Raw genomic sequence first — 15,873 nt, 5'->3', positions numbered from 1 at the left:
AAATCAACAATGCAAAATGCAAAGTAAGTTTTATAATTGATTACATATTTACATTAAACTTACATTTATGAACATTTGTAATTAAAGAGAAATAAGAAATGGTTTATTTCTCATTTGGGCATTCAGTTTTGATTCTATGTTTATTTCGCATGAAGTTCAGATTTAGCATTGTTGAAAATTAATTTTGTGAGTCAATCTCCGGGTTAAGTTTATAAATTGAACAATCAATTTGTAATCATACTGACTGCTTTAACCTGCTTTTGAATTTGCTGGAGAATTATTACAGTTATATGGAGTTTATTAAAATGTCATTTTGACTTACTCCTTTCAGTAAACATTAATTTTCTCTCTGGTTAAGTTTTGTTTATGCAACAAAATTAATGTCTAGTGATCCATATAATTTTAATTAATTAGAGAGTAGCCACAACATCTTTAATTAAATAAAATTATATATTGATTGGCAAGATCACATAAAGATTATTTAGACATTAAATTGTAATTAATTACACTGAATATAATAAATTTTATCCCACAGGAATTTTTATTATATTTATGTGATTAATTAGGATAAAATTTCATAACCTACCCACAGGAGTTACGAATTAATAAGTTTTATCATAAAGTTTTATTGAATCAGCTTGAATTGAAAATTTAGCCCACAGGCAATTTTCATGTCATTTGATTCAATTCTTTTTAGCATGTTTTACATTGGTAAAACATGAAAGTTCATAAAAGTTTTGTTGAATCTGCTTGAATTGAAAATTTAGTCCACAGGCAATTTTCATATCATTTGATTCAATTCTTTTTATCATGTTTTACATTGGTAAAACATGAAAGTTTATAAAGTTTTATTGAATCTGTTTGAATTGAAAATTTAGCCCACAGGCAATTTTCATGTCATTTGATTCAATTCTTTTTAGCATGTTTTACATTGGTAAAACATGAAAGTTCATAAAAGTTTTGTTGAATCTGCTTGAATTGAAAATTTAGCCCACAGGCAATTTTCATGTCATTTGATTCAATTCTTTTTAGCATGTTTTACATTGGTAAAACATGAAAGTTTATAAAGTTTTATTGAATCTGTTTGAATTGAAAATTTAGCCCACAGGCAATTTTCATGTCATTTGATTCAATTCCTTTTAGCATGTTTTACATTGGTAAAACGTGAAAGTTCATAAAGTTTTATTTAATCTGATTGAATTGAAAATTTAGCCCACAGGCAATTTTCATGTCATTTGATTCAATTCTTTTTACCATGTTTTACATTGGTAAAACATGAAAGTTTTTTAAGCCTCAACATAAGCATGTGATTCTTTATTTTGATGCAGTAGTACAACCTGCAAATTTCTCTGAAATTCGTTCTGACATTCCCGAACTTGAGGAAGTAATCTCGTTTGGTTGTTGTGAATCTGATATGGTTAATATTAATATTAACACATGGTGGATTGATTCTGGATCAACAATTCACATTTCGAATTCCTTGCAAAGGTTTGCAAAACCAAACGAAGCCAATGGGAAGTGAGCAAAGCATCTTATCAGGAAACAAGATGGGCTCGCATGTGGAAGCTATAGGAACATGTTATTTAACTTTAAGTAGTGGTTTTGTTTTGGAGTTAGAAAAGACCTGTTATGTTCCAAGTTTTCTAGAAACTTGATCTCAGTTTCAAGGCTTGTACCTTTTGGATATTCCTTAAACTTTTCAGAAAGAATCTTTCAGTCTATTCTATAAATCTGATTATGTTGGGAATGGTATTTTGTCTAAAATGGTCTTTACTGCATTAATTTACAAAACAATGTCACATATGATTCAATGCATGTTCACACTGGCACTAAAAGACGATGGTTATTAACACTTCTTCATTAATAACACTTCATCATAAATGATTGACAACACTTCTTCATTAATAACACATCTTCATTGATTCCCCTCTAGTCATGGTGAGCAATTGGTTAGCAAGCTCAAGAAGTCATTATATGATTTAAAACAAGCATCCCGCCAATGGTATTTGAAATTCCATAATGTAATTCCTTCTTTTGGTTTTGTAGAAAACATTATGGATCAATGTATATACCTGAAGGTTAGTGGGAGTAAAATTTGTTTTCTTGTTTTATATGTGGATGACCTTTTTTGCTAGCAACCAATGATAAGGGTTTGCTACATGAGGTGAGACAATTCCTCTCTAAAAGTTTTGATATGAAGGATATGGGTGAGGCATCTTATGTCATTGGCATTAAAGATCCATAGAGACAGATTTCGAGGCATCTTGGGTCTGTCACAGGAAACCTATATTAATAAAATTTTAGAGAGATTTCAGATGAAGGATTGTTCACCAAGTGTAGCTCCCATTGGGAATGTTGGGACGATATCAGAGTGATCCAGGTTTAGACCACTGGAGAGCTGCAAAGAAAGTAATGAGGTACCTTCAAGGGACCAAAGACTACATGCTTATGTTTATCCTGTTTGAGGCTGCTTTACATGGTGTATGGCTTAAGAATTTCATTTCTGGGCTTAGAATTATGGATTCTATCTCTAAGCCATTGAGAATATATTGTGATAATTCAGCTGCTGGTTTTATGGCTAAAAAAAAAAAAAAGTGGGAGTCGAAATAAACACATCGACATTAAGTATTTAGCTATAAGGGAACGTGTTAAAGAAAATAAAGTGGTCATTGAGCACGTCAGCACTGAGTTAATGATCGCTGATCCTTTGACTAAGGGCATGCCACCGTTTAAATTCAAGGATCATGTATTGAATATGGGACTTGGTTCCATTATGAAGTTTTTCATTGTATGGACAATGATATTTTAATGAAATTCTTAATTATTGTGATGTTTTTTCTCATATATATGTGCACCTTAAGTTGATTTGAGAAAATTCATTTAAGAAGGACCAAGAATAAACATAAGGTTTATTCATTAAGAAATTGTTGCCACATAAATTAGAATAAGAATAAATGCATAGTAATACATGGAAGATAATACTCGTCATTAGAGGACTTATCGCCATGATTCATGTATCTATTACTTAATAAAGATTGTCAATGGTTTTTGAGACATTAAGTTTGGAAGTATGGACCAAGTGGGAGAATGTTAAGCTCCATTGATTTTACACAAAAGCTACCTTGATTTATGGAATTGCAGCTTTTCTTAACTTATGGAAACCAACTGTAGTAGTTTCCTTAAGTTAAGAAAATCAACTGCAATTACTAAATTTATAATTAGGAGCTACTAAAGTGGTCCATCACTTTGATCTGATCTCTACCTTGATTTGTGGTTTTTCTAACACATAGCTTTTAGAAGCTTGATGGAAGCTTAGCTATATGTTCATCTGTTTGGTCCCCAAGCTCATATCTCAATCCCCTTCAGTTCTACACCATCTAGCTGAGATAGCAGAGCTTGGAAGTGCCTTCAGAATTCTTGTGTTCTTGTGTTCTTTTTCTTTTGCTTGGATTGAAGCTGGAGTGCTGAAGAAGTAGCAGGCAAGTGGACTGTGGCCTTCAACAAAACATCACCAATCGCTGGAGGTAACCCGTATCCCTGGGTATTAAGTTTCAGTGATTCTTTTCAGTTCTTTCCGCATGTAGAATCGTTGTTTAAGTTATTAGTTATCTAACATTAAAAAATCTTAAAATAATCATGTGCAAAATAGTATAATTTTACTTGTATAAAATTATTAAATTGATATAGACTGTTTTTGAAGAAATTCAGCCATCGAATATTTTATTAGTTACTGAGCTAGTAAAAGTGATGATTCCACTCATAGTTTTAATTTTAAAAGTCTTCTATTTTTGAAAGTCGGAAGTTTGTTTCCAAAGCTTTTGAGTTGGCCTTTATGTCTTGCCGATCCTGACTACCCGGAGGACGGGCTTGGCGGAGAGAAACCCGACTCCCGACTCCAGGTCTGTATAAAAAATAATTTCAACCAGTATATAATATTTAAAATTAAAAAATTTTAAATATATATTTTTAATATTTTCACATTCATATAACTAAAAAAATATTTTATTAGAAAAGCAATGGGGATTTTCACCTTAATGTGTTTTCAACATGAATATCAATAAATTTGTTTTTATTTTTATGGAAAATAAAAATAAAATATAATATTTGAAATTAAAAAATTTTAGATATTTTTTTAATATTTTGAAATTGATATAATTAAAAAAGAAAAAAGAAAAAATATTATAAAAGTAATGGGGATTTTCAACCTAATGTGTTTTGAATATAAATATTTATAACTTTGTTTTTTATTTTTATGGAAAAAAAAAATTAAAATTACCAAGTAAATGTGTAGTTTTAGTATAATACTTACGAATAAGAAGTATGTGTTTATAATTCTAAATTTTTATGGTTAAAATTTATACTAATCTAAGATCTAAAGTGAATTAAAAATTTAATTAAAATTATCAAGTAAATGTGTAGTTTTTATAATGATTATGAATAAAATGTATGGGTTTATAATTTTTTTTTTATGGTTAAAATATTGATGAATCTAAGATTTAAAATGAATTTAAAATTTAAAAACTTTTAATTCATTTGAAATCTTCGATTAGTCTAAATTTTAACCATAAAAAAATTAGAATATAAATATATACTTTTAAGTCATAATTGTTATAGAAAAGCTACACATCTGTTAGGAAATTTTAATTTTAATAAGCGTGGTTGGATTAAAAGGTGTTTGAACTCCCTGTTGTGTGATGATAAAGATTATTCTACCATTTTATTAGAAAAACAGAGCTGATTTTGAACCTAATGTGTTTTCAACAAGAATATCCCTTAATTTAATTTTATTTTCACATAAATTAAAATAAAAAAATTAAAATAACTTAGTAAATGTGTAGGTTGTATGTGTTTATAATTATAATTTTTTTTTTAATGTTTAAAATTCATGAATATAAGATTTAAAATGAATTAAAAGTTTTTAAACTTGGTAATTTTATTTTTTAATAAATCTAGTTGGCTTAAAGGCATTAGAAGTTTCTTTGTGTGTGAAGTTAAAGTTTATTTGAACTTTCTATTGTATGTGGTGTTAAAATTTATCCTACCACTTTCTCCGAAATTTGCAAGATTTACGAATTTGCAAACCACTCTGAATAAGTTACATTCTCTGACTTGGTGCTTTTACGTATCAATATCATATTTCATTGAAAATAATGTTTCAAATTTACCATTACAATTCGGTTGTTAATGAACATATTTAAATACATATCTCCAGAGATTTATCCTTTTTCAAATTTCAAGATGAAATAGGTCAAAAGTATCATAAATGTTTAAAATATTTTTTAATTTTCTCCACAATAAAGACAACAAAGAGCATAATTTGGTTCACACATGGTTGAGAGAGTTCCAAGTCATCAAATCAAAAACAATGAATTGGTTTAAGAAATATTAAAATAATCATATGCAAAATAATATAATTTTATCAACATAAAAGTATTAATCTAATGATATGCAAAAAAATATAATTTTATTAACATAAAATTATTAAACTAATATAAAAAGAATTGTTTAAAGAAATTTAACCATCAAATCTTTTATTAGTTACTGGGCTAACTCCATACTAGTAAAAACGATGATAGCATTCATAGTTTTGATTAAAAAAAAGTCTTTTATAGCTTTTGAGTTGGCTTTTTTGGGTTTTGCCCGACCTCGAGTAGCCGGACTTTGGGCTTTGTAGCTGAGGCACAAAGGTAGACGGACAGAGACCGACTGTCGAAGGGGAGTGGGACCCTACTGCCGACTCTTGATCTGTGTAAAAAATAATTTCAAATCTATATTTATTTGTTGATTTTCAATTGAAATAATTAAATAAAGGAGCTGGGTCACTTTTGACGCACAAAATTTCAAGTGTAGCATGGACACTAAGATTGAGGTTTAATATTTTTTTAATTAATAATTGACTAAGTGACTAAATTAAGATTATAATTTAATTTTTTTTATATTTTAACATTTTTACTCGATGGAATTTTTGTTCGCCTAGGAGAATCACGATTTCATAAAAGATTAAAAAAAGGTATATTCAGAATAATATATAATTTCACACTTCACATTATCCAATTAATCCAATTAATAGATAGAGCAGTAGGATCAATTATTTATTTTTGAAATTAAAACAAGATGAATAATATTTCCGTAACGATTACAAATGCTCCTTGAAAAGATGGCATGACTAAAGGTCTATCCTTCATCAAATTTCAGAATGGAATAAGACTAGGTTCCTAGTCTAAAGTATCAGAAATATTTAAAATGATTTGTAATTTTTTCCACAACAAAGTCAACAATTATTAAATTATTGTGTAAAGGTGACAATCTACATAGTTTATGGTTGAGAGTTCCAAGCCAGCTAATCAAAAACAATAACTTGGTTTAAAAAGTCTTAAAATAATCATGTGCAAAATAGTATCACTTTATTAACCTAAAATTATTAAAGTGATATGGAATAAGTTGTTTGCAGAAATTTAATCATCAAATATTTTATTAGTTATTGAGCTAACTCTATACTATTGATGATCCCATTGATAATTTTAGTTTAAAGAAAAACTTCTATATTTTAAAATAGATTTTGAATTGGCATGTGTTTCTTGCCCGACCTTGAATGGCCAGAGGTCGGGCTTTGGAGCTCAGTCACAGAGGGAAGTCGAAGAGAGACCTGATTCTCAACTCTGAATCTGTATAAAAAAATAATTTCAACAAGCCTATAATATTTGCCATTAAAATTTTTGAGATATTTGTTTTTAATATTTTCACATTGATATAATTAATATTCAACCTAACAAGGCTTTGTTTCTTATTTTGATGGAAAAATAAAGAAAATTAAAATTACTTAGTAAATGTGTAGCTTTTATATAATTATTATGTGTTTATAATTCTAATTTTTTAATGGCTAAAATTTGGATAAATCTGAGATTTAAAATGAATTAAATGTTTTTAAATTTTTAAGTTATTCTAAATCTCTGATAATTAATTAGTTTATAACAAATAATAAATTAGTTATTACTAATCAACTATATTAATTAATTATTTATAAATGATCAAAAAATAGTTAATAATTAATAATTAATTATATTTAATAATAAATGATCAAAAAATAGTTAATAATTAATAATTAATTATATTTAATAATAAATAATCAATTAAGTAATTAATAATTTAAAGGTTAATATTTAAATAATTATTAGTAATTAATAGGTGAATTAATATTAATTAAGTTAATAATTAATATTTAGTTAATAACAATAGTTAATAATAATTAAGCTAATAATTAATATTAGTTAACTTATTTAATTTTAATTTATTAAGTTTAATATTAATTAAGTGAATACTTAATTAATTATCAATATTTATTAATAATTAATTTTTGGGTTTTTAATATTAATTTTTTTCTATTGGGTTTAAAATATTTTAGGGTTTTAGTATTAACCCCCTCAGTTTATTATTCTCTTGGGTTTATCTTATCAATCTCTTGGTTTTATTATTCCCTTGAATTTATAATAAATATTTATTGGAACTTTATATATTTTTATATTTACTTATAACTATTCACAACAAATATTTATTATTTTCATTTCAATTAAATTAATTTTAATTTAAAATTTAAAATTGTATAAATATAATTTAAAAAAATTAATAAACCAATTCTATTTAAAAAATCTACAACTTCAATAATTTTATTAAACAAAATACTTCAATTGAAAAAAAATTATTTCTTTTTTATTGTACTACTTCATTAAAATAAATAATAATAATAATTAGTATTTATATAAATAATAATAATTAAAAATAGATCATTTATATTAATTGATAATTAATAAGTGGTTAATTATTTAATTAATAAAAATATTATACGGCTTATGTTATTAATATTATATTAATTAATATTTATCATTAAAATTAGGCGTCAATATTTAATATGAATATTATTAATAATAACTAATTAATTCCTTGACCACGGTGAGTGTTGGTGAACTAGAAGAGGTGGGATTTGTGCCATGAACAATGGTATTATGAAGCATAATGGAGGGTGTCCACAGGGCGGTCCTCATTTACTCCACTACATATCTGAAGGTTGCCAGGAATAGTAATGGAATTGAGATATGGTGTAAGGTTCGAATAGAATGAACGCCTCCAGGGTATGGTTCGAAGAATTTAGTCGAGTTTGCTTTAGCTGAAAGCTACCTCTCTGAAATATCAAGGGTGTTTGCGAAAGGTTTTCTCTAGTCCATTTATGCTCCTCAATTTCAAAGTGACGGTTGTGGGTATGTTCTTTTCGTTCGTCTTAAACACTCTCTTATCACTATGTTTAATTGCTTCTTCTTAATTCTTCGGATGGCTAATTCTAAGATGGAGATACATGATAGTGATGAAGATTTTTTCTAAATTTGGCTAAGGTATGTATTATTCTGGAAATTGGATGGTCTATCTCTATAGTATATCTATTTCTTATGGCATTATGCTTTCGTTGATGTCTATGCATACACAAAGTGTATATGGTGTTTTGGTCTGCGTTTTTTATATAAAGGTTTTTCATAAAGTTGTTCTCTCTGTATTAAATGATATGCCTAGTTTGTGATCGGAAATTTGAAGAGGAATCTCTATGGTCTGATCATAACCATTGTCTAAAGGGGGCTTTCTGAATATACGGTGTCTATTGGTGGCCTCCTACGTTGAGGTCAGGTCAACTCAGTGAGAAAAACATGATTGCATGGGTTTTTTGCTTACTCTCCTTATGTATTATGTTTTCTTATTGTTATTGGGTTTCTCTTCTCCTGGTTTCGTAAGCATACCATGCTAAGCCATCTCTCTGCTAGTTGGACTCCAGTTCAGATGAAATCATGGGTGAAAGTGTTGGTGATACATAGGTATTGGGTTCAAGGGAACCTATGTGGATTATTGTTTAGTACCATGGAACGACCCTCGTCATGCTGTGGGAACACACGTCGGGGGTGGGCAGGCGAGGTCGGAGCCGGAACAATGGATCAAGATAGTGAGTCAACAGTCTCAACCATGACAGATTAGGGGTAGGGGCATCACAGTGTTTCATGCATGACTCGAGAGGCCGCCAAGGATTACTAGGACAACACTCCTCCACAAGTCGGAAAATTTATCTCTATGTGGGAGTCAGACTTAAAATAGATGACTTGCATACCCTAGTCCAGGACCCAGGCCATTATAAGAGGCCGGTGTACCCAGTTTTAGTAGACAGTATATTATTTTAGATAATGAAAAATATTGTGGCAATACACAGGGATCTAAGGATGAAACAGACTTGTAGGAAAAACACAGGGAAATTCAAGTCATTCAACATCAGATCCAACAACAAAATGCTCGCCTCAATTGCATAGAGAAGCACATCCCCTGCCTCGCTCAAACCGAATTGTCAAGATCGAGTGCTAAAGATCTAGTGCCCATAGACTCATATGATGAATAATTTGATAATCAACATGGTTCTTATTTTAAATTTTGAGATGTTAATATGATGGCTTTAAAAATTTTGATGTTTAGTGACATAGTTAGTAGGAAAATTAAAGACAATAATATATATATATAGTGATGTTAGAAATTCTTAAAAATTTTAAGGTTTGTATAGCTTATAATGCAGTGGAATGGCCAACACACCTAGTTTCAAGGCCATCTCATTCTAATGGATATGGATGTAAAACTTATGTGTTGATTTTTATGAAAATGGAATAGAAAGGTACTACCAAACTTACAAAAATGATTATATATATATATATATATATATATATATATATATATATATATATATATATATATATATATATATATATATATATTATTAGTGCTAAATATTAGTTAATAATAATATTAATAATAAAAATATTGATTATGAGTTTAGATTTTTGTGATCCATATTAATAATAACAAAATATTTCGGAAAAAATCACATAGGAGTAATATCGTCGACACGTTTTGAACCAATAAATGTGGTTCATCTTTAGGACAAGATGATGAATCAAATCCAAGCAATGAAATAAATAGAGGCAGAGATCAGCTAACTAGCCATTAGAAAAAATAGCTAGTTTGACTACAAATATTTTTTATTTTATTTTATTTTTGAATTAGCTTATAATTTTTATTTATATAATAAATCAATTTAAGTTATAATGCTATAATAATAATTAGAATTCATATATATAATTTTTTGGAAAGTTTGAATTTTAAATAACATCAAATTAAATAATATTTATATTATAATAAAAATTAATATTACTATGGAGGTACTATTAGGGATTCGTATTTTAATAACTAAATAAACCAAGTGGCTAAGATGTTAAAAAAAAATACGTGAAATGATTTAGGAATTCAGGGTTGCTGATGCTCCAACCATCGTCTCTCTTTAGATTAACGAACCTTTTTTCAATTTCTAAGGCCTCTCTATATTGACAATGATGAAAACGGTCAACCCTCACTATGACTCTAGCCTCCTCTATACATATGTGATGATTGGTCTTTTTTGCATGTTCTGCCAAAGCGGAGGAGTGAGACCTCCCATGCTTGATGTTCACAGCATGTTCATAGATCCTCTGATTTATTGATCGACCAGTCTCACCAATATAAGGAGTCCCATAGGAACAAGGAATACTATACTCCCTTCACATTCTTGGGGTTAATCGTGTCCTTGATCGAACGAAGAGAACTTCGTATAGTGCAAAGAGGTCTAAAGGAAGAATGAATATTACGGTTTTTCAAGATCCTAGCGATTTTGTCTGTGGTCCCCTGAATAAAAGGGAGATTAACCACATAAGTTCAATCCTTGGGATCGATCCTCTTCTTACGACCATTTTCCACATTAAGGAAATCTCTTAGACCTTGGGACTTGCTATAACCATTCTTATTAAAGACCCTAAGGAGGTGGGTCTTTTCATCATCGTAAATTTAGAGAGGCCTTAGAAATTGAAAAAATGCATGTTAATCTAAACAGAGACGATCATTGGAGCATCAACAGGTGTAGGATCCCTGCCTTGAATTCCTAAAGTTTTTCACGTATATTTTTTTTTTTAACATCTTAACCACTTGGTTTATTTAGTTATTAAAATATGAATCCCTAAAAGTACCTCCATAGTAATATTAATTCTTATTATGATATAAATATTATTTAAAATTCAAACTTTCCAAAAAAATTATATATATATATATATATATAATTCTAATCAGTATTTTAGCACTATAACTTAAATTGATTTACTATATAAATAAAAATATAACCTAATTCAAAAAAAATATATTAATTAAAATTATTTTTAATCTCGGTAAAAACCTAAAAAATAAAAATAAAAATAAAAACAAAAATAAATAAATACTTTTAGTCAAATTAGTTGTTTTTTTCTAACGACTAGTTAGCTGCTCTCTTTCTCTATTTATTTCATTGCTTGGATCCGATTCATCATCTTGTCTTCAAGATAAACCACACTGGTTTGTTCGAAACACATCGACGATATTACTCCTATGTGATTTTTTCCGAAAGATTTTGTTATTTTTATATTAATTATATTAATTATGATTAAAACATAAATTACTAATTATAATTGTTTTTTATATTCTTATTATTATTATTATTATTATTATTATAGGATTAATGCCTATCAACATTTTTCAACAACATTTGTTAATGTGGTTGTGGGTGTGTTTCATATACACCTATTGGCATATATCAACCACATTTATTAATAAATGTGGATGTGCTAGTCAATAATACTAATACGCAATTATGTTTAACTGAAGGTGAAAAGTGTTGGTTGTCCATCACAATCCAGTATAGTCAACCATATTATAAATGTGGTTGACTAATTTTGTGATTCCATAATGCAACTTTGCATAAATTCCAATGTAATGTAACATTGCAACAATGATTGTCAGAATGTGACAATGTTTGTCACAATGTGGCATTGGATAGATTTATGTACCATTCTAACATCACAACATGTTTGATTATTAATATTAATCAATAATATTAATGGGTGATATGTTTGACCGAATGTGAAGAGTGTTGATTGTCCAACATAGTCAAACATAGTCAACCACATTAATACATGTGGTCAACGAATTTTGTAATGTCACAATGCGAAGTTGGATAGATTCATGTACCATTCTCACTTCACAACATGTTTGATTATTTATATTAATCAATAATATTAATAGGCTATTATGTTTGAAAGGTGTTGAGCAGTGTTGAATATCAAACATACTAAAAATTAATCGAACATTGTCAACTACTTTAGTAAATGTGGTTGACTAATTTTGTAATGTTTTATGTGATGTTGGATAAATTGCAATGTCATGTAAAATTGCAACAATATTTGTCACATTGCATTGTTTGATAGATATGTATACCATTTTGATGTGACATTATTATTATTATTATTATTACTAGTCAACTTTATTAATATTAATATTGTTATTTTTAGACAATTCTAAATCTTGACTGTGGCTGACCAAGGATGACCTTAGGGTCCAAATGTTGACAATGTTTGACTTTGGTCAACCACAGTTGACTATAATTCAATATGGTTGAGTTACATTTGTTGAGGATGAATATGAGTGAACAAGGTTGAATCTTATTAAATATGGTAAACATAGGGTTGACCAGCTTTGATCATGGACAACCTTTAAACAATCACTATAAAGGTTGATTTTGTTTGACTATGTTGACTAATGTGGTTGACTAAGTTCAACTATTAACATTAATCCACAATATTAGTTTGTCATTATATTTAATAGATGTTGAAGAGAGTTGATTGTGAAACATACTCGAAAATAGTCAACCATATTAGTAAACTTGGTGGACGAATTTTGTAATATAGCAATGTGATGTTAGATTTTTGTACCATTTTGATGTCACAACATTTATTATTATTATCATTAATCAATAATATTAATAGCGGATTATGATTCACTGAAGTTGAAGAGTGTTGATTATCAAACATTGTCAAATAAAGTCTAACATAGTCAACCACATTAGAAAATATGATTGACTAATTTTGTAATGTTTCATTTCGATATTGAATAATAATGTAATGTAACATTGCGATAGAATTTGTCACATTTACTACATTGAATAGATTCATGTACCATTCTAACAATACAATACTAATATTATTAATACTAATATTATTAATGAACATTATTAATATTATTTTTATTAATAAATATTTTTAAATTTTCATTGTGACTAATCAAAGACAACCCTAATTTATTGTGGCCGATAATTTTTTACTTGACTCTAACATAATAAATTAAAAAATCATTTTTTATTATTATCTAATTTCACTTTTTTTTCCAGTAGGAAAAAAGCATTGGTTTTTACTAAATGTGCCGGTATGAATGTCACCAATTTTCCTTATGCATCATGTATTCCAAGAACTTCTACGTTGGTTCACCAATTTTCCTTATACATCATGTATTCCAAAAACTCTACGTTGGTTCACACATATTTTCCCGATATTACATTTATTACACAACATTCAAATGCCACCAATTTTCCTTAAAAGCTTTAAAAGTCTGTGGTTCAGACATATTTTCCAGATAATACATATATTGCAGAACATTCAATCTGGGATGTACATATAAAAACAAAAACCAAAAACTCAAAAGGTCTGTGGTTCAGACATATTTTCCGGATAATACATATATTGCACAACGTTCAATCTGGATGTACATATAAAAACAAAAACCAAAAGTATTTCACTTCTATCCATTCACTTCCAAACTATTTCAGAAATCAGCAATTAAATTAAACTCAACGCTACCCAATACAGAAACTTGTGATACGAACCGCAGCAATTTCCGTGTGTTTGTCATCTCCACATGTCCCCACCTCATTGCCGCTACAATGAACGGAGGCTTGAAAGATTTAAACAAACCCTGCCGTTCTCAACTGCAGCGGAGGGCATAAAATTAGTCCCCATTAACAAAATAAAAACTGGAGGAAAAAGAACTTCCCAGGACAGACCAGCACAACAAACTATTTCTGCGGACATCAAAATGAATGAACGTGAGGAGAAAAAAAACACATGCATGAAATTAGATGCTCAGATTTGGAGGCCATGCTGGTTTCTTCACTGGATCTTCGTTCTAAGAGCTATATACAACAACAAATCTTATTACTGTATTTACGGCGTATAATTGTTGATACGGAGACACTCATTTGTATAAAAAATGGTGTAGCGGAAAAGGGTAAAGGTCTAAATATTTACACTATCTACATATCTATGTGCAAGAGCTATACCTATGTGATCGCTGACATCATTTAATATCCAACGACATTTCGAAATAAACCAAACATGGTGAGATCCGAAGTACTTGGATCTCCCACTATATCAATTGTTAGTAGAAATATCCAGGATAACAATGCAGTTGAAATTTACCTCATATCCTATAGCATGAATTTAATTGCCAGCCAAACTTGTATATTATTAATTCAAATTGTTCATACACAATCAAATGAGCTTTCGTCTTTGAGAAAATCGTGAAGGCGTTGTCCATTGGAGTCCTTTCCAAGGTTTCAAGGGGCAGAGTCACCACTCCAATCGCTTGAGTTGAATCCGTACTGGTCTAGTCTATGACTATATGCATGGCACTGTTAGATTCGATGACTTCATCAATTACAGAGCCTACTGACATTTTGTTCTCGCTATGGAGATTCAGACAGCGCCTACAAACAGGACACGAAGAATGCGATAAGAGCCATTGATCTATGCATTCTATGTGGAAACCATGACTGCACTGGGGAATCAATCTCAACTTTTCTCCAACCGCAAACTCGGTCAAGCAGATTGGACAATCCATGGACATTGCCGGTGGATTTGAGGTAGCGGTGCAAATAATCACGGGCAGTGCTGTCATGGCCTCCTCCTTCAATCCGGTGTTCCCCAGGGAGATATCCACCTCGTAATCTGATGAGTTGGACACCCTCCGCCTGCTACAGCGCAGGGCCCATTTGAGCAGCGCGTTTAGACCGGGCGCACAGATGAGAGCGCAGAAAAAAGCTGCAAGAACGACGAGTAAGTCGGAGCCAAGTGTGAACTCGCTCTTGTAAGAACTAGATTGCCGATTGTGCTCGGGGGGTGCCTGAGAGTATGCTGGAGGAAAAGCCCATAACTTCCTGTAACCTGACGAAGGAAAATCTAAAGCGCTATGCAACCCACTCATTTTCTATGTTTTGATTTAAGGTCGTAAGAAGGAATGAAAGAATTTACAGAGATTTAGGACAAAGGGGAACTAACTCCATATTTTGGGATGCAGAAGGAGAAAAAAACGATGAGGTCACGGTTAAAGTGCTGTGATACCGGTGGAGTGTGATGATGATATGCATAGGTATTTGTACGATCCTATCTCTCCGTGGATGCAGGGGCGAGATTGACCTTGTCTTTGTCTCCTTGCGGTGAAGATAGCCCACAGTTTTCAATATAACTATAATATATTAGGAAACAATGGGAGGTATATCTCCGGGGCTTATCCGATCCTTTCGAAGCTTAATGTTAGTGGTTCAAGGTTTTATTTTGTGTCGAGGTTTGAAATAGAAAACTTAAAAAGTTGAATAATAAGAGTTGATTGTTTAAGTAAGCAAACCTAACGCTATGATAACTCCAAAATACTAATCTTAATTAAATTAGGATAAGTCAAATTAGCTAATTATATATTAATAATTTTTTTTTGTTTAAGTTAAATTAGTTAATTATATATTAATAAAACATATTTTCGTTTGTGTTACAATGCTTATGGTATTTTTAAATGCTTCTGCTAATTAAGAATATGTGTGGTTTTTAAATAAACACAGAGCTTTAAATCAAGCACCATAAAAAAAATATATAATAAAGTTTAGTAATCAAATTATTGTTGGAATATATAGGAAATAAG

At 29.6% G+C, this 15,873-nt stretch overlaps 1 protein-coding gene across 1 annotated transcript; it reads right to left on the bottom strand.

Annotated features, from left to right (window-relative positions):
- Positions 1-14,568: 14,568 nt before the first annotated feature.
- Positions 14,569-15,165, bottom strand: LOC149235192 (RING-H2 finger protein ATL78-like). The gene has a single exon (XM_089368478.1). The coding sequence runs from the start codon at positions 15,163-15,165 to the stop codon at positions 14,569-14,571; it is 597 nt and encodes a 198-aa protein (XP_089224604.1).
- Positions 15,166-15,873: the final 708 nt, after the last annotated feature.

The sequence above is a fragment of the Pinus tabuliformis genome, chromosome 8 (assembly GCF_031772625.1).
Source record: "Pinus tabuliformis cultivar Carrire ecotype Pingquan chromosome 8, CPIR1, whole genome shotgun sequence".
NCBI classification, from domain to species: domain Eukaryota; kingdom Viridiplantae; phylum Streptophyta; class Pinopsida; order Pinales; family Pinaceae; genus Pinus; species Pinus tabuliformis.
The sequence above is the reverse complement of the archived record's forward strand: the minus strand, read 5'-3'. Positions and strand labels throughout refer to the sequence as shown.

Coding starts and splice junctions, on each gene's coding strand:
- LOC149235192 (XM_089368478.1), bottom strand. CDS start 15,165: ATGAGTGGGTTGCATAGCGCTTTAGATTTTCCTTCGTCAGGTTACAGG.